The sequence below is a fragment of the Pristiophorus japonicus genome, chromosome 8 (assembly GCF_044704955.1).
Source record: "Pristiophorus japonicus isolate sPriJap1 chromosome 8, sPriJap1.hap1, whole genome shotgun sequence".
Lineage (NCBI taxonomy): Eukaryota > Metazoa > Chordata > Chondrichthyes > Pristiophoridae > Pristiophorus > Pristiophorus japonicus.
Window position 1 is genome coordinate 32,393,402 of NC_091984.1, and position 20,671 is coordinate 32,414,072.

The following is a 20,671-nucleotide window of genomic DNA, read 5'->3' on the forward strand; positions in this document are numbered from 1 at the left end:
ATCCTTGCCACTGGACCAAGACTTAGCTCTGTCAAGCCCGTGTGGTGGCTGGTGTGCAACGGCCACCACATGTTAAAAAAATCCACGCACAGGCATCTTTCACCCTTCAGGATGTAGTTCAGGTCCTTTATAGTAACACCTGTGAACTCATCCTTTTTTGGCTTGGAAGCAAGTCATCCTCGTTTCGAGGGACCGCCTATGAGATGATGATTTCAAAACAGAGTCCTTCTTTGTATACATGTTTTTTCTTTCAATATGCAATATCTTACATTTATCCACACTAATCCACACCTGCTATTCTTGATTTCATGTGCTTAATTGGACCAGATCCTTTTGAATGCTAGCTATTTCCATTATTTAATTGGCTGCAAAAGATAAGCGGGCTTCCAGCTGGTAAGTTTCAGCAACACGTCTACCCCAAATGAGGCATAAGCAATTGGGGTGGGCTCGCTGCCAGAATAATAATATGGGAGACTGCAACAAAATGGGACAGGCACATAGGCACTCAATGTGATGGTCAGACAGATGAGCAGGCAGACAGCATTCAGCTGCAACAACAAATACTTGCATTTGTATAGCACAGATCTCAGAAGGTTATACGGCTGGAGGAGGTCACATATATTAGTGAGGGGCGAGAACATGGGGGATTTGCAAACAAGGATGAGAATTTTAAAATTGAAGCATTGCCAGACCGGGAGTCAATATCAGTCAGCAAGCACAGGGCTGATGGGTGAACAGGACTTGGTGCGAGTTAGAATAAGAGCAGCAGAGTTTTGGATGAGCTTATGGAGGGTGGAAGATGGGAGGCTGGCCTGGAGAGCATTGGAATAGTCAAGTCTAGAGTTAATAAAGGCATGGATGAGGATTTCAGCAGCAGATGCGCTGAGGCGGGGCAGAGTCGGGCAAGGATAGGGAGGTGGAAGCAGGCGGTCCTGCTGAAGGATTGGATATGGGGTCGGAAGCTCAGCTCAGGTTCAAATACATCACCAGCTTGTGAACAGTCTAGTTGAGCCTCAGACAGTTGCCACAGAGAGCGATGGAGTCAGTCCCAGACAAAGCATCAGAAGCATGATGACCGTGACCAATTAGAAACAGATAAGGTAACAGATAAGGATCTGAGAGAGACCGCTATACCCTTACAGTTTGTACCTCATAATATTTTTATACCACCTCGAGGATCTCCCGAGAATGGAATTGTTTTTTTTTACGTTGAATACGTAAATAAATATTAGCTTTAAAAAGCTGCGGTACAATGGTTATGCCAGAGTTGTTGGGGGCAGGGAGGGCATCTAACGGGATTGGGCAAGATGGGCACCCACACTAGTACAGGGACATCTCCAGTGCCCACTTCTCCCATGAAATCAGAAAGCCCTCCGCCTGCCACCTTGAAAGTGTGTGTGTTGGCGGGGGAGCCGGGGGGCGGGGGGTTAATGACACCCAATCTCCTTCAGCACCCTGTGTAAATGGGCCGATATAAAAACAAACGTTCATTCTTTGACAGTCCAGATCACTTGCATGGCCTGGTTCCCTCGGTGGTGCCCATTTACACCCATCTGGAGGCCAGTACCCTCATTTCACTGGGAATGCCGACTTTCAGTACTACGCCGGATACTGAATGAGCCAGATCGCGAATGATTTCAGAACATCTCCTATCTGTACGGAATCCCCAACCTCAACACTGCTCCACCCTTGCCTTGTAAAGGTACACAAGGTTTCCACCCCGTAAACGACAATCCAAAAACTCATTTAAATGGTGGAGACCAGATGCAATGTGGTCTTTGCTGTTTCCAGTGTGTTTCAGTGGTCTCCTGTTGGGAGTTACAGCGGGAGGCCAATGAAATCCTCAAGGAAATTGCTTCCATGTGTTTAACCAAAAAATATTCTTGAACCAATCAGCCACATGCCCTTGGGGCAACATTGGACAATTTCTCATGTGAGATGTCTAGTGCTTGGCCTTAGGATAGCATGTAAACCTTTAGCTCTGTATATACAAGTGTTTGTGGAGGTGGGGGCACCATCCTGCTCTTAAACATTTTTTCCACTACGGGTGTTCAGCCAACAGTCAATGCTTGGATTCATATCTTGCTCCGTGTTGAAGCAGCTGGTAAAAAAAATCCAGTATAGCATTTACTTCCTCTCCGATTTGCTGAAGAATTCTAAACATTTTGAACCTCTAAAGTTTTATTACACGCTCCACATTTAATTATTTCTGTTCAAGACAGTTAAATAATTCCAGGGACTCAAACAATACAGCACCCATTTATCCATTTTGAATGCATGCATGTTTCCATTATATATCTATGCACGGTTACCCACTAAAGGTCTTGGAGTTTGAGAGGACCTTGAGATCACAATAGATAAAACTTTGAAGGTCCACAAACAGTGTGATGAAAACATATAGAGTATTGAAGTGAATTGTTAGGGCAGTACAATATAAAACCAGGAATACTATACTTAAAATATACAAGGCTGGTACAGTCGCACGTACTGTGTTGAGATTTAATCCCCACACAAGGCAGATAGTATCGAGGCCCTGCAGAAGTTCCAAAGGAAGCCAACCAAAATGATACTCAGTCTTAGGGTTCTTAGATATCACGACAGACTCCAGGAATTGGGGCATTTTTTTTAATTGGAGGAAAAGGGGCTTAGAGGAGATATTAATGAGATTTTTAAATATTAAAGAGATAGATTCTGTTTGAATGGATAGGTTATTTGAGCTATATAGGAATGGGGGAACTAGCGGGTATGAGTATAGAAGACATAAGCAAAATGGTTAGATGGCAGGACTTATTTATTTTCACAAGATCATAGCATAATTAGGATATTTGACCAAACCTAGTTCATCCATGCAGGGAGGTCATAACTTTCTCCCTCCCCATTGTTGCATCCAATTGTTTCTTAAATTATTACTGGGTATTTGCATCCTATCTGGAAATGTATGACATATGCTCAGCTTTGTGGTGAAGAAGAATTTCCTTTTACTAGTTTGAAGCCATGTCTCCTAATTCTACTTCCATAGTTTACCTTGAAATAATATTCTGGGTAAACTCTTTCTATACCCTTAAGAATCTTGCATACCTCTACAACATCACTTTCCAGATGCCTTCTTTCTAGGCTGACGAGCCCAAGTTTCTCCATTCTTAGCTCCTAAAACCCTGACACTGGGGATTAGTAGAGTAGCTGATCGCTGCACTGTCTCCAGTGATTAAATGCCTCTCTTATTTCTCGTGACCAGAAGCAGATGCAGCATTCAAGGTGCGGTCTGACCAGAGAACTATAAAGTTTGATCATTACCTCCTCTGTCTTATATTATTACTGTATCAGCTATATGGTTGAACATCCTTTTGGCTTTGTTGATTGCTGCTCTCCGTTGATTGGTTTGGTGTCTCCTTCAGCTACATATTTAGCTAGTTCAACACCATTTATGAAGTATGCATTTCATTTATTTTTCCTTCCTCTGTGTAGCACTTTACTGCATTAAATTTCACCTGCTGTTGTTATGCCCACTTACATATTCTATCCAACTCATTCTATAATAGCTGAACTGCCTCTTCCAATTTCACTGTCCCTCCTAGTTTGGTATCATCTGCAAATATGACCACTGTGCACAGAGTCTATGAATCCAGATTATTTATGTAAATTAGAACCATCGCCAAGCCCTGAGGCCCCTCACTCAGTACGAGCACCACAGGAACAGCAGTAGACCATTCAGCTGCTCCAGACTGTTCCCATCATTCAATTAGATCTCGGCTAATTTGTACCTCAACTCCATTTACCTGCCTTAGCTCCATACCTCTTGATAACTGTGATATCTTCACATAGCACAGCACACACAGCTCCCTAACATGCAGGCTGCTCTCTCGGAACTCTCCGGAAAGTGCCTGTTCTGTTTAATGATTAACAATACAGTTGCAGTCAAAATATGTCCACATCCACAGCGTGGAGTTACAAGCATTACAAGCTTACAGACATTATACTTCTCCCTCCTTAATGAAAAAGCCATCATAACAACATCATAATTAACTTTCATTTTTACAAATTTAACTTTACCACTTGTTTTCTGTTTCGAAGAGGATACCTTCGCTCTCGAACAGAATCTTCCAAACATGGTGTTGATTTCACACTCATTTGAGGCTCATCCTGAGGAACATTTACCTCCATGGAATTTCCTTGATTTTCATTTGCACTCACTCTAACTTCAGGCTCTTTGTTTCCCTGACTTGGACTCAGACTTCCATTCTGATTCTCTCATGGATTTGGCTATCCATTTGCAATGTACTCATACACCTTTGACATAACTGCAACACGTTTGGTTGCTCTACCAATCTCTTCAGCTGTGACTGGCAGTTCATCAATGTATGAAAAATAAAATACTTCTTCCCTATCGGGTGTAACCTGTGATGGAGAAGGCAATCTAGACATTACATCAGCATTACTGTGATCAGCTGATCGTCTGTATTCAATATCATATGTATATGCTGACAAAATCAAAGCCCATCTCTGCATTCAGGCTGCAGCTAATGTTGGAACTGGGGACTTTGGATGGAAGATTGCTGTTAGGGGCTAATGGTCCGTAACGATAGTAAATTTACGACCATACAAGTATTTGTGAAACTTCTTGACCGCAAAAATTATTGGCAAAGCTTCCCTTTCAATTTGAGCATAATTTCTCTCACTGGCATTGAGAGTGCATGAAGCAAAAACAATTGGTCTCTCCTCCCCACTACTTAATACATGAGCGATTACTGCCCCAACTCCATACGGAGAGGCATCACATGCTAGCTTAATCTCCTTAGATATGTCATAGTGAACTAACATGGTGCTCTCTACCAATTTGTTTTTACACTCCTTGAATGCTGTATCGCAATCTTTTGACCACTGCCAATGGACCTGCTTTTTCAAAAGTTCATTCAATGGATGTAATACTGTAGCCAAATTTGGTAGGAACTTCCCATAATAGTTCAAAAGACCCAAGAATGAACGAAGTTCAGTTACATTCCTGAGAGTGGGTGCATTTCTAATTGCATCCAATTTTTCCATGGTTGGATGTAAACCATCTTTGTCTACTCTGTACCCTAAGTACTCCACTGAGTTTTTAAATAACTCACACTTACGAGCAGACACTCGTACTCTGTGCTTCTCTAGCCGTTTGAGGACTTCATTCAATATGTTATTATGAATTTGCCTATTTGGTGTTGAAATTAGTATGTCATTCAAATAACATACTACCCCTTCAATATCTTGCAAAATCTGGTTCAGCACCCCTTGGAATATGGCAGGGGCGGAAGACACTCCAAATGGTAGCCTATTAAACTGATATAGGCCTAGATGAGTATTTATAGTCAAACATGACTTGGACTCCTCATCTAGTTCAAGCTGTAAGTAGGCATTCGTAAGATCCAGTTTTGAGAAGATCTGACCACCTGTCAGTGTTGTGAACAAATCTTCTATATTCGGCAATGTATTGGGGACATTACCCTCTAGAACCTGGTTTACGGTTACCTTATAATCACCACACAATCTTACTTTACCATCAGACTTAGGTACAACAACAATGGATGTAGCCCAATTACATCGATCTATCTTACAAATAATGTTCTCAGTCTCTAGTCTTTTGAGTTCTTGCTCAACTTTCTCCTTGAGTGCATATGGTACGGAACGTGGCTTGTAGTAAACCGATCTAGCGTCCTTCTGTACCCTGACACTCGCTTTAAAGCCTTGGATCAGACTGCCCGTTTCACAGAACACCTTCGGATACTTATTGATAATCTCATCCATTGATGAAAATCTCCCTTCCACACACAAAATCTTACTCCAATCCAGCTTCAGTGAGCTCAACCAATTTCTTCCTAGTAAGGCAGACTTGTCTCCTTTCACTACTATTCGAGGCAAGTTCTGAAATTGATCTTTATATTTCACCAGTACGGTGATTTGGCCTACTACAGGAATTTCCTCTCCCGAGTAGCCTCGCAGCTCTATCTTGGATTTCTCCAGTTGAAAATCACGCAATTTGTTGCGGTACAGTGATTCTGGTACTACACTCACGGAGGCACCCGTGTCAATTTCCATTGGTATCTTGAATCCCGCAACATCTATGTGGATTTTGATGCTTTCCAAATCGTTGTCCGTTAACCTCATGCTCCTGATGACATGTAACATTAACATCTCCTCGTCCTGTTGTTGTTCTTCCAAGCTATGTAGTCTCTTTGGATTACTACTCATAGCTTTGAACACTGGACTAATAGCTTTCAAAACTGGTTTACCCTTCAGTCGGCATGCCTTCGCAAGATGTCCAATCTTTCTGCAGAAGAAACACTCTGCCTTCACGTATGGACAACTTTTAGCAATGTGTTGTCCCAGGCACCTATAGCATGACTTCGACGTTCTGGTAGAATTTCCAATTTCTTAGTCTTTCGGCCATGGCCGTCTTTTACTTTGAACCTGCAGGTGATTTCCCTCGGTTGACTGACGACCGTAATCATTATTTAATTCTCTGGAATATTGTTCAGCCATGCTCATCGACCTCGCAAGCAATCGTCTGACAAGCAATCTCAAAAGTTAAATCATCTGTCGTCAATAACTTCCTTCTGATCGCATCATTTTTCACCCCACAAACAAAACAATCCCGTAATGCTCGGTTTTGAAAGTTTCCAAAATTACAGTGTAATTACTTTCATCCGCCTTTTGATTCCGAATCCCGAAACGATAGCTTTCAGCAATTTCTAACGGTTTGGGGTTATAGTGCTGCTCCAGCTTCGTTAAAATCTCTTTAAGCGTTGTGTCCTTTGGCTCGTCAGGCACAAGCAGATTTACAAGGGTTTCGTATAATGCCGGACCTGCCACTGATAAGAAGATCGCTTTCCTATGTTCCAACACAGCCTGGTTCTGGACTGCATTGTCTGGAACTTCGATTATGTTATTTACAGTGAAATACATTTCTAGCCGATCCACATATGCTTTAAAACGTTCCTGGTCGTGATAGTATTCACCCAAATATCCGATTACATCTGCCATTTTTAATCTCTAGCTGTACACACCATGTGCTCTTTTTTACCTCGGATTTTGTAGCTTTTTTTTCAAAGACAGAAACTTCCAAAGTCTTCTGTCGGCTGGCTGAATCCTTCACCAACAAAATTTAAGCTTTAAACATCCGAAAAATCTCCCATCTCGCCGCCAAATGTGATATCTTTAAATAGCACAGCACACACAACTTCCTAACATGCAGGCTGCTCTCTCAGAACTTTCCGGAAAGTGCCTGTTCTGTTTAATGATTAACTATACAGTTGCAGTACACAATACGTCCACATCCACAGTGTGGAGCTACAAGCATTACAAGCTTACAGACATTACAATAACCTTAGCTAACAAAAATCTATTGATCTCAGTTTTGAAAGCTCCAATCTACAGCCTTTTGGGACAGAGAATTCCAGACTTCCACTCCACTGTGTAGAATAAGTATTTCCTGACTTCCCTCCTAAATTGCCTAGCTCTAAATTTAAGATTATGTCCCCTCGTTCTTGGTTCCCTCATCAGCGGAAATAGTTTCTCTGTAGCTACCCTATTGAATCATTATAACATTTTAAACACGGAGTTTCCGCTGGGGCGCAATCGGCAAAATGCCCTGAGCACTGCGTCGGTTTTGCCGTGGTGAAGTTACGTTGAAGTTTCTGCGCAAACTTGTTCGAATAAGCCTGAATGTAAAATCGCCCATGAATCAGCATAATCAAGCAGTGTGTCGTCGAATTGCCAGGAAATGAGCCATTCTTCAAATTTTTTAACTAATTGATCTACAGCAGAACAAGGCAGATCAATTGACTGATTTAATGCTCTGCGTCTTACTTTTTAATTGGCTTCAATTGATCAGCCACTGCTTGTCTTAAATTAACCAATTACTGCAGCAGAGCAGAAGACACCTGTGTGGATTCAATTACCGACTGGTCACAGGTCATATTCATCAAGAGAAGATCAATTAACTGAATTTAAACTAATTTAAACTGACCCTAAAGTAATTTAAATTGCAGCAGCAGCAGGAGGAGAAACAGACCTGGGTCAGGGTTCAATTGACTATTGGTCACTGCAGATCAGATAGTTAACGTTGGATTCATATGACCACAGGTGCCTGTGCACACAAGATTCTGGGTGTCATGTGATGAACACCCACAAAGGGCACAACTGGTGGAAGCTCGCCATTCCGACCTGGGGGTGTGGCCGGTTTTTTGGGCAGGGGCGAATGGACTGTCGAACCAGCATCAAAGGTCGTTGAGTACTCCAGGGTAAAGTGGTTCATGGCACCACTCACACGTTTAAAATTCCTCGATCTTTAGCGCTATTTCAGTTGATTCCACCAAGATTAAGCTGATATCATGTGGAAACTTCAGGCCCTTGATCAGATCACTGCACAATCTTCTGTACTCAAGTTTATGCAACCTGTCCCAATTTTACCTTCTGAGCCCTGGTAATATTCTGGTGAATCTGCGCAGCAATCACTCCAAGGTCACTATATCCTTCCTGAGGTTCCATGCCCAAATCTGAGTGCAGTACTCCAGGCATGGTCTGATCAAGGCTCTATACAACTGAAGCATAATTTCCTTCTTTTTGTAATCCAGTCCCCTTGAGATACATCCCCTCATTGCAATACAACTACCCTAGCAAATAATGGTTGTTTCCTACCCTTCAGCCAATTTCTTATCCATTACCAAAGTTTATCCTGAATCCTCATAGCTTTGAGTTTATTAAACAATCTTTCCCATGGAACTTCATTAAAAATCCTCTCAAGAGTTAAAGTACACCATGTTGTAGAGCTTATCACAGTCCACTTGGTTTGTGACTTCTTCAAAGACATTGAGGAGGTTGGCCAGGCAGGTTTGTCCCCAGATCAATTCATGCTGACTGCTGTTAACTAGGTTATTTGTTGTATAAATTATCCTGAAATGTTTTCACAGAGAGTCACAGACCTCTGGAGTAGATTATTAAAATGTCTGGTGAAGATAGATTCCCTACAGTACTTACAAAGGGACATTGACAAGTTCCTGAAAGGAGGACAATTTGAGTTATAGAAGGTAGAGATGGCTGGCTGTAGTGGGATACAGGGCACAATTTCAAAATTTGCAGATGACACAAAACTTGGGGGTGTAGTGAACAGTGAGAAAGATAGTAATAGACTTCAAGAGGACATAGACAGACTGATGGAATGGGCAGATACGTGGCAAATGAAATTCAATGCAGAAAAGTGTGAGGTGATACATTTTGATGGGAAGAATGAGGAGAGACAAAACACACTAAATGATACAATTTTAAAGGGATGCAAGAACAGAGAGACCTGAGGGTGTTTGTGCACAAATCTCTGAAGTTGGAAGGAAAGGTTAACAATGCAGTTAATAAAGCATATGGGATCCTGGGCTTGATAAATAGAGGCACAGAGTACAAAAGCCAGGAAGTTATGCTCGACCTATATACTAGTTTGGCCCCAGTTGGAGTATTGTGTCCAATTCTGGGCACCATACTTTAGGAAGGATGTGAAGGCTTTGGAGCGGGTACAGAAGAGATTTACTAGAATGGTTCCAGGGATGAGGGATTACAGTTACGTGGATAGACTGGAGAAGCTGGGGTTGTTCTCCTCCGAGCAGAGAAGGTTGAGAGGAGATTTGATAGAGGTGTTCAAAATCATGAAGGAGTTAGATAGGGTAAATAAAGGAAAACTGTTTCCAATGGCTGAAAGGTCAATAACCAGAGGGCACAGATTTAAGGTGATCGGCAAAAGAAACAGAGGCAACATGAGGATTTGTCATGCACTGCCTGATAGGGTGGTGGATGCAGATTCAATAGCAGCTTTCAAAAGGGAATTGGATAAATACTTGAAGGAGAAAAAATTGCAGGGCTAAATGGCCTCCTTCTCTGCTGTACTATTCTATAATTCTAGTGATACTCATGAGTTATTATGGTCCCCTGGTACTTACTTGATTGCCTTTGGTTGTTAGACAATATTTTCCAAATTGGCCGAAGATTTTTTTCTCGGGTTTCTTGATTGTCTGAGTGAGGTTTGGATTAATGACGCACGAGAGCTGCAACATGTTTGGGTGGGGTGGGCCTGATAGACCAAATGATCCTTGCCTATCCTTTTTTTTATTTTGTAAGCTTCTCTGCAGCATCTTGACTTGTACATTCTAGCTGATTAGGAAAAAAATTCTCACGTGTTGATAGCCTAATTTAGGAATTTAAAAAAAGTATTGAATAAGAACAGGCCATGCATAATCTAGTCCATCACAGACTTTACCCAGCTCGTTTCATCTGACACAGAAAGACTTTTACAATGATTTTCCCTCACCCTTAATTATTTAAAACTTTGAGGGGGTGAAATTCTGCTGGTAATGCTAACATGTAAAATTACTATGCATGCTATTTCAACAATGTTCTTAAAGTGTTTAAAATAAGCAGATCAACAACTCCGTTTATGTATAAGCAACAATTCTATGAGATTATACAGCTGCACAAAGCTTCAACTGATGGGATCACATACAGAGAATTTGAGTGTGTGATCCACATGATTTTCTGTCTATGAATGGATTTTGGTAAATTATCCCCTAAACCATAGTGAACTGGGAGAAATGCCGTAACAGGCCCATTCTGCTTTAAATGGATTAGAAATTGCTCATCTCTATTTTTCTTAAAAATTGCTTCACACCAAATTATAGAAAATCTTTTTCTAAAGACGTTCTAAAGACGTTTGCAGTCTCAATGGGCTGAATTTGCGTGCGTGATGCGCACACGCCTGTAGGGGCCGCACAAGTTCCAGGTTTAGACATGCATTGCGTATGCGCTGAAACCCGGAAACTTGCGATCTGTCTCTTGACAGATCCCCCGCATCCCCGGGAAAAGGGCATTCGCTGGCAGAGAGTTGGGTTATTTGCCCAACTTCTACCCAGCGTGTGCCCCTGAAATTTTTACGTCTGATAAAAGCAGACGCAAGGCCTGCTTTTGCCAGCGTAAGAGTTTTTAAAAATAGAAACATAAAATTGTTTCCTTCATTTATACATTAAAAACCCTGTGTAATAAGCTAAATTTATTTTAACCCTGTTAAAACATGTACATTTATTTTTCAATAAATTACATTTTTGTTTTAAATATTTCATTATATGCAATTTCAATTAATTATAAATATGTAATTTTAAAAAATTTATTTGATGTTGTAGAGGTATTTTTATATGATCTCCTTTCATACTTAAGGGGGTTCCGTACAGAATCCCCATAAGTATGAATGGGGATTCCCTTCTTTGATTGAGTGGACAAGCCCACGTGATCCCAGGGAGGCCCAGGACTGCAAGTGTCCGAACCTCCCGGACCACCAGGTAAGTTTGTAGATTTTTTGCAGGTCGGAGGCATCTGCCCGCGGGAAGCCTCTGACCGCAAATTCAGCCCCACGATGTTACCATTGGAAACTGGATTTTGCTTCTGATTTGAACAGAACAGGAGAACAACTTTTTTTTGCCAGGTGCAAAAGTCATAAAATTCTGCTAAGGTCTCAATGAACTTAAAATACAAAACAAAGATCCTATAAAGTGATTTATCTATCACAACAAAATACACATGGTAATTTTCAGATGAATATCTATTTTTAAATTATTTATCTTTCTTTTGAATATATATTGCCCATCTCAACGCATTATTTTCTTTGTTAGAAAAGGACTTTACCAAGAAACCTCACTACAAATTAGGTCATGGGGAAAAGAGGATTAACATAACCGTAAATTTTAATTACGTCCACAGGTGGCTGCACTGAAAAATCCAGCTACCTTCTGTGCGAAAATAACCTGCGAGATTGTCGTCGGGGGAGCGAGAAAGTGGTCAGGGAGAGCGAGATTTTCATCGGGTGAAACGCGATAGTGGTCAGGGGGAGCGAGATGGTCATTGGGGGAGTGAGATAGTGGTCAGGGACAGCGAGATGTTCATTGGACGAAATGAGATGGTGTCGGGGGAACGAGATGGTGGTCAGTGGAATGAGATGGTGGTCGGGGTGAGGGGGAGAGCGAGACTGCAGGCAGGGCAGAGCATACAGATCGTGGGGGATTTACAAGGTAGCTTGTTGGTCCAGGAGGAAACACTCCTGCACCTCCTATCTACAAGCTGTAAAGGCACTTCCCTTATGGATCTGGACCTTCTCGCCTCTTTTTATCTGCCGGGTTTCCCAAGGCTTGGGAAACTCGGCCAACGTAGGTTAAAAAGTAGAAACACTGTTAAAATGAAGACACAGCCTTATTAAAAGGTTTCAACAACTGACCCACCTCCTGAGAGTACCCACTCCCTACCACACCCCCCTCCACCACCCCCCAGCCGCCCCCCCCCCCCCACCTCGATGAAAACTGGAAGTGGGCATGTTCCAACATGATAGAAGTTGGTTTAGTCCTACACTTTTTTGTTGTGCAGGTGATTCTCAGTTTGTGATATTTTTATGCTCATCAATGTGATGTTAGTGCTAAGAAACAAAAACATTCCGATTGCAGACACCTAACGAATGGACAGTGTAAGAAAACTCTCCCAAAGATACTGGTCTTTTGCTAGGATACATATTTCAAAGCATTCAAAGCAAACATACAATATATGTACCACATATAGCCGAAAAAAGATTTTCTAAATTAATTTCAAAATGCAAATCATACAGGCCTCATAAGGAGTTATCTTACCCCTATCTATATTGCCACAACCAAATTTGTCACTATTAAAAATACTGAAGTGTAATCTCACAGAAGAAAAATTATTCCCCCTTCTAATCAGAGAATGTCTAAATATAAGAGCTTGCACTTAATCATTATGAAATATCTAGAAAGATTGATTTAAAATATTACCGGTGTCAATACAGCTAGCAAACTGACATTGATATTTGTAACCAAATCAAAATAATTGAATACAGTCTCTGCTGTACTTACTCCTTTTGAGCCATCACTGTTTTAACTCCACTTTACTAGTTTCATTTTGTAACAGCATCCTCACATGATCATAGAATGATACAGCACAGAAAGAGGCCGTTTGGACCATCATGCCTGTGCCTGCTCTTTGGTAGAGCTATCCAATTAGCCCCTTGCCCCTGTTCATTTCCCATAAGCTTGTAAATGTTTCCCTTCGAGTATTTATCCAATTCCCTTTTGGATGTTACTATTGAATCTGCTTCCACCACCCTTTCAGGCAGTGCATTCCAGGTCACAACTACTCGCTGTGTAAAATAATGTTTCCTCATGTTGCCTCTGGTTGTTTTGTCAACCACCTTAAATCTGTGTCCTCTGGTTACCGACCTTTCTGCCACTGGAAACAGTTTCTCATTATTTACTCTATTGAAACCATTCATGATTTTGAACACCTCTGTCAAATTTCCTCTCAAGCATCTCTGCTCTAAGCGGAAGAACCCAATCATCTCCAGTCTCTTTGCATAACTGAAGCCCTTCATCCCTGGTACCATTCTAGTAAATCTCTTCTGCATCCTCTCTAATCCTTCCTTAAGTGTGGTGCCCTGAATTGAACACAATACTCCAGCTGACACCGAATCAATATTAATCTAGATTATTTTTTATAAAATATGGCTTCTTAGTAAATTCCTAAATAACTTTGATGCAGTCTGTTGAAGAGCTTAGTTAATGATATTCCTCATATCCACATGATCAGAATATGAACAGCACAATACATTTGGAAATACAAAATCTAACATAAATGGTAATGATTGTCTGGTACCATTAAGTGTCCTCAGCTGTTATAGTAATACTTCATTACTCCTGCATAAGTAAGTTGCAGGATGACCTTCTATTTTTACGACTTGTGTACCTACCTTATCGAGGGAGAATGTTTTTGTCAGGGCAAATGCCCAACCTGCCTCAAAAGCTCTTCGAATCATTGCTGTGTTGGTCGTTGGAGGAGCACTGGCCAAACCAAAAGGATTCAGAAATTTCAACCCAGCCATCTCTACACTGATGTCCACTTGATCAATAGGTGTATAGAAGAGAGGCAGTTCAGGCTCCTCAGAAATGAGACAACCATGTAATGACTGTAAATTGAAAAAGAAAATGACAAAACATTTCAAGTTAAAAAGCTCAACTGGTTACATAAATTAACAAAATATGATCTTGAAATTATTTTAAATTTAGAAACAAAATGTTTCTTCATTTATGGTACAATTCTGTACCAACTCCCAAAATGCTGATAAAAAATATATCACAGTAGACAAGACTGAACTATAAATGTGCTTTTACTCTTGAAAAAGAATTGACATGTATGTAAATATAGATATTTTTCATCCGGCTAAAGATAAATTATAATATATCATCACAGGTACAGTATTGCATGTATGTTTGGCGATTTCCAATTCATCTTCTGTAGGCAGGTTTTAACTGGATCAAGCTGTGTTGTGTTAACATTTAAATATTCATTAACCCATCACCTTGTGTACAGACCTAATTCTGGCAGCCCCACTTGCGATCTACTCAAATAATTACAGCAGCAGCATTACTTTATTAAAATGTTGTATAATTGTTAGAATACTCTTAACACGTGGCAACTGTTTAAAATTGTGTGATTTGACATACTTTTATTTTAATTATAAACACCTAAAAATAAAATAAGCAGCTCTTTCTATATTAATGTACAAAGAGAACAACATTCGCTAATATAGTTGGAATTGAGAACAGACAGTAGATCGGTGGATCAGATGCTAAATATCTTAAGACTCCCGTAGAGTTATGAAGGAGGAAGCTGAAAGATATGTCAACCATTGTTGCCTGTGCAAAACATTAAAGGGAAGCTCCCCCACCCTGGCCCCGCTACTTCTCCTTCAATATATTACAGGGAATAATAAATGGATGAATATACCATATTATATTTTGGTATCCCCAGAATAGTAAAGGATTGTACCAGCATAATTCCTACTTTAATTTGAATAATCTAGTACATATTTGATTTTATTTGAAAACTCATAAGTACATTCTGTTATTCCTATGGAGAGAACTGTGAGAGATATTTTTAATGTTAAAGATTTTACACAATTTGACCCACAGTAGCTGACTTTTTTAATAGTTACGGGTATATTATCGAGATTGTACAATCTGGCGACCAGGTTCTTAGAAAGCACTAAAAATGATTGCTGAAGAATTTTTTCAGTGCCTTTTTCCTCCCTCAATAACTGAAATGTTTAATGTCCAAAACAAGCCTTCAATCAAAATAAACAATTTTTTCCACTGAATTATCTTTTGTATTTTAACAGTTCACTCGACGACCTGAAACTTTACCAGATGTCAGGAATTGTATTGATGGCCCAGAATTAGCGGTCAAGATGACAGTGAACTGGCAGCGTTCACCGTCGTTCCGCCTTTGAAACTGACCGCACCTTCAAGATTTGGTGCATGTGCCAATCGCGAAGTTGCGGTCTGTTAATGAGAGTTCCGAAACTGACTGCGCTGTGCCACCCCCCTCTCCCCCACAGAGCCAGCAATCAGTGAAATCTCACAAATCATTGAAACTGACAAAACCTTCGGCTCTTCCGCAGTAAGTACACTGTTAAATTCCGCACTAAAAGTTAGACCCAAAGGGATTTGGTGTAAAGAAAGAGAGACATGCATTTATATAGGGCTAGACTTCCCACTTTGTTCGCTAGGGCCCAAAAAATGGGCGATATTCCAGCCTTAGCGATGTTGCAGCCTTCATGATCGCTGGACCATCGGCCATTTTTTGGATCGCGACTTTTGGCTCGGCGAGAGCTCAGCAATGTGACATCGGCCAGCAATAGCCCAGCAATGGTGAAAGCAAAAGCTTCCCTAGCAACGGCCTTCCGCGCATGCACAAATTAAAACACATTTTTTTTGGTTGGCCATGTTTTCCCGTGTTTCGGGAGGTCAGGGGTCATCCACACATGCGCAGAAGGGGGCGAGAGAGCGAGAGGGGAGAGAGAGCGAGAGATAGAGAGAGAGGAGGAAGGCAGAGACAGAGAGGTGAGAGAAAAGAGAGAGAGAGAAAAAAAGCCGGAGAAATATGTCTGACAGTGATGAAAGTGGGGAAGATGTGGAAAGGAGAAGGAAGAGGGCCAAACCCTTCTCTGAGGAGGCCAATGAGGCCCTCGTGGCGGAAGTGCACTCCCGTTGGGTCCAATTGACCGGGGGGGGGGGGGGGGGTAGCGTGGTGGTAAACCAGCACCACAGGCCTACCGCAGGTTATGGGGCGAGATAGCCGATGTCATCTCGTCTGCGTCCCATGTGCTCAGGGGCTGCGACCAGTGTCGCAAACACTGGAACAGCCTCGTTGCTTCAGCAAGAGTAAGCACGGCTTTATATTTTAATGCTGCACATTCTAAGTGTAATAATCATTATAAAGGTAATTCTCCTGGGTTGAATGTAAGCTTGTTATTCCAACTTAGATAACATGTATCACCTCTGCTAAGAACTGGACAGAGCCATGAACTTGTGCCAGTTTTAAGTCTCTCTGGCTGTTGTCACTTACACAGGGACCCAGCATGGACCGGGGGAGAGCTGCTTTTGCTCACTGTCTGGCATGGGACACCTTTGGACATTAGATACTGTCATTGCCGACTTCAATATAGATTGTATTCGAGAGGGATGTATGTGGCAAGTGTTAGCCTCTAAACACACCGATCTTTGTTATAACTGTGCATCAATTGTGGACACAACCCCTATTAGCATATAACGTTTGAAACTGTTGTGTATAAATGACATAACCTAGTCAAGTAGCTTATGCCATGCTTTATTTACGTTTGCAGAGGAAGATATCTCATAATCAGGCTCAGCAGAGGTGCACCGGGGGAGGCCCTGCTGTAATACAGCCACTGAGCGACCCGGAGGAACGTGATGCAGCACTAGTGAGGGCCCACAGTCGAGCGGTCACCACCTGTGGTGTTGCCGGACCATCCCATGCGCCACGTGAGTAATGTGTCAAGCAGTGTAAGAGCTATGTGACGTCATTTCATTCTCATATCATAGATGATGTCATGTTATGCATGCAGCCTCTGAGCGACTCTCTGCCACGCTCAGGTTGACAACATAAGAACATAAGAGCAGTCCATCTGGTCATCTGTCTGCACCCCATAAACCCTCGCTCCCTTATCATTCGGTCTATCTGTGACATCCAGCCTCCACAGCTCTCTGGCGCAATGATTTCCACATAGATGTACTGCCATAGATACCATATGATGCATTAATATGTAACGTTTCTCTGTCACATTTATGGGATTAGTGATGTTCCTCCTACGTATACCAGTGCTGCGCAACAATGCTTTCTGCTCTAATAATCTCAATTGTGTTTTGCAGCTTTACCAGCTCCAGGGGTGCAACAGGAGGACAGACACTCACATGGACCTGACCATGTGTCATTCACCGCGGGTGGTGAAGAGGAGGAGACCACAGAGCCCGAGGAGGAGGAGGAATACCTGGAGAGAGAGGAGGATGCCCCTTGCATCCCTCTGGGGAACCTGTGGTCACGATGGGGATCCCAACTGAGGAGGTACCGGAACCAAGTGGCATGCAGTTGGTGATGCCAAGGCACACATTAGTGCCATCATAGACCCATCGGAGGCCGGGTCAGCAGCTTGAGCAAAGGCCTACCCTGGACCACCGCGTGGAGCGCCTGGCATGACTGTGCGAGGAGTCTGTCGCGATCCAGCGCGAGCAACTCCAGGTGTTTGTTGAGTTCACGCAGGAATTCTCCCGGGTGTCTGCTAACCAAGCGGAGGCAACGCAGCAGATGATCCTGGAGTTGTGTGAAATCTCTGCCTCTAGCCATGCCATGCAGCATGCGTTCTTGGCGGTACACGGCGCTGCACCGCGAGCTCCCGTGACCACAAGCACCGGCACACAGTCGGGTCAGGAGGATGCATCACCTCCTGACTCGGAAGGCGATCCCCCTATTTTGTCTTCCCCTCCAACAGCCCCCCAACAGGCGATCGTTCCAGCATGTCCCCAACCTCGGCAGGAGGTCTTACCATCGGGCACTGCTCATCGGCTTCGCAGCAGTACCCGGGGAGCAAAACGGGTGGGTGAGGTAACAACACGGGAGGGTCTAGGATCTGGAGAGAAACGTGGCCGCGGGTAGGGAGGGGGGTGCACTCTTTTTAATATTGTTCCTATTGTTCACATTTATTGTTGGTGTTGTCGTTTCACTGTTGGGGTGTGGGTGGGGGATGGGGGGGTGGGAGGGTGTTTTGGTGTTTGTAATTGAAAAATAACATTCAAAAGTTGTCATTCTTTTAAAACTATTTTATTTCACTTTACAATTGTTGTGCAGTGTCTTCTAATAACGTAAGTTAAAATAGAACATTAGTACAACTGTTGTTAAACAATGTCCAGGCCACACCAAGTAAGTATGAAATGTCACTTATTTATATAAATATAATAAAATGTCTAATTGTGAGTGTATCTATCTTCAAAAGGCTCTTAAATAATTCACAAACTATCCAAGCCCCTGTTTAAGAGGCCACCTCTCTTCCTCTGACTTTCAAAATGACGTCCGTAGTGCTGAGGTATGTGAGGAAGGCCAGGCAATAGCAACTACTCTCCAGCGATGTTCTCGGTAAGCGATCAGCCCGGCGATGTGCCGAAAGTTGGGCTGGGCGATGTGTGGGCGATCACCCTCAGCAATCACCTTGGCGATGTGCCGAAAGTTGCGCTGGGCAATGTGTGGGCGATGACCTCAGCAATCACCTCGGCGATGTGAGCCAAAAATTGCGCTGGGCGATGTGTGGGCGATAACCTCAGCAATCACCTCGGCGATGTGAGCCGAAAGTTGCGCTGGGCGATCAATTCAGCGATAAGCTCGACGATGTGTCCAACTTTCCATCTTTGGGTGATATCAGCCCTTTTTGGGTGATATATGGGCATTAGCACAGTGATGCAAAGTGGAAAGTCTAGCCCTAATAGTACCTTTCATGACCTCAGGACGTCCCAAAACGCTTTACAGCCAATGAAATACTTTTTGAAGTATAGTCACTGTTGTAATGTAGGAAATGTGGCAGCCAACTACACACAGCAAGCTCCCACAATGTGTTAATGACCAGATAATCCGTTTATGTTATGCTGATTGAGGGATAAATATTGGCCAGGATAGCCCCCCTGCTTAGCCCCCCTGCTCTTCTTTGGAATAGTGCCATAGGATCTTTTAAGTCCACCTGAGACAGAGCAGATGGGGTCTCGGTTTAACATCTCATCTGAAAGATGGCACTTTCGACAATGTAGCCACAACCTTCTGACTCAGAGACACGACTGCGACCTCTGAGCCACGACTGACACTTAACTGAGGTTTTACAGTGTATTGACTGTAAGGGCTAAGGGCTTAGAAATAAGTGTTAAGGGCTTAGAAAACTAATTTTAATTTTGTGCAGTGTGAAATTTGTCCATTTTAATAAAAAAATAAAATGTTAAAGAAAAATATATATTTTTTAATTATTTTTTAAGTTTGTCCAAATTTATTTCAGGTTTTGCCTTTCCCCGATTTGAGAGCCCCAATCTTTGTTTTGCTCTCTCTACCTATTTTATAAAGTTAAAATGTTAAGAGCTTACTCACTTCTTTGCTGTCCTTTTGATTGGCTGTTTAGGTATCCTGTTGACGCCACAACAGTTCGAACAAGGAAATCCCCACTGCAGTTCATTGAATTGAAATGAAGGTCGGAAAACCCAAACTTCTCAATGCAGGGATTGAGAGATCCTTACGCGAAGTGTACTTTGGGTGCAGCAGCGAATGCCTTCATTTCACTGCTGACCGCAAATTCTGAGCTGATATTTTTGCCTTGGACTGTAACTTGAGCTAAATTTGGATTATGCAGTCCTAGTACAGGTACACGCACTGTTCCTAATTTTTCAGGATGCTTCAGTACTGATCAGGTGTACTGATGTTTTTTTGTAATACTTTTTGCATTTTTAGCCCAATAGCCATTCTTCAAATCATTTTCCAAAACAAGAGGACACAATTTAAAACCTTTATTGAGATAAAATTTATGCTTAGAAAAAAGGCATTATGTGTGCATAGAGAAAATATACTAGATGTTCTGATTGCACATGTGTTGTAACTTTTGTTTTGTGCTCTATTATAGGCTGATCATACGTCCCCGTTTTCAGGGAACAGTCCCCAGATGAGGAACTGTGTCCCTGGGCAAACAATGTTCCTGGAAGAGTCCCTGGTTCACGAAACGCGTCCCTGAATAGACTAGAGCCATAGTCATTAGATTATATATATATCATACCGTTAGCCATAATCACAGTTTCAGGTCAATGGACTGAACAGTGTTATTGTATCATTTATAAACTGTGTCTGAATGCGCTTCAATAGTGTGACGTCACATCCACGGTAATTATATGCACAAATATTTTTGCATATGTAGTGTATATGTGCAGCTGTTAAAATATAGGCTGTTAAAATGTATTGGCATGCTACACTATGCAACCTACATTTTCCTTCCTGGCTACTTTGCTGTGCTCCCACCATGTGCATCCCTGGATTTGGTTTAGAAAATATGCCCACTCTAATCTATTACATATTAAAAGTGGCAAAGGGGGTCACAATATTCTAATGGTACTGCATCTAAAGGTGATGCTGTGACGATATTTTATGCCATCTAATGTTACGTGACCATCAATCAAGTGAATCCAAGCCCTTTATGTCAATTCTAACTGCAGTATTTAACATTCACCACAGCGCA

The 20,671-nt window shown here is 42.1% G+C and overlaps 1 protein-coding gene across 2 annotated transcripts in view; it reads right to left on the reverse strand.

The window, feature by feature from the left end:
* LOC139268039 (dihydropyrimidine dehydrogenase [NADP(+)]-like) overlaps positions 1 to 20,671 on the reverse strand; it is a 1,057,241-nt gene that overhangs the window by 412,340 nt on the left and 624,230 nt on the right. For both annotated transcript variants that reach the window (XM_070886024.1, XM_070886025.1), the window contains one exon: positions 13,811 to 14,026. In XM_070886024.1, coding sequence (XP_070742125.1) covers positions 13,811 to 14,026 — 216 coding nt within the window. The remainder of the gene's footprint in view (positions 1 to 13,810; positions 14,027 to 20,671) is intronic.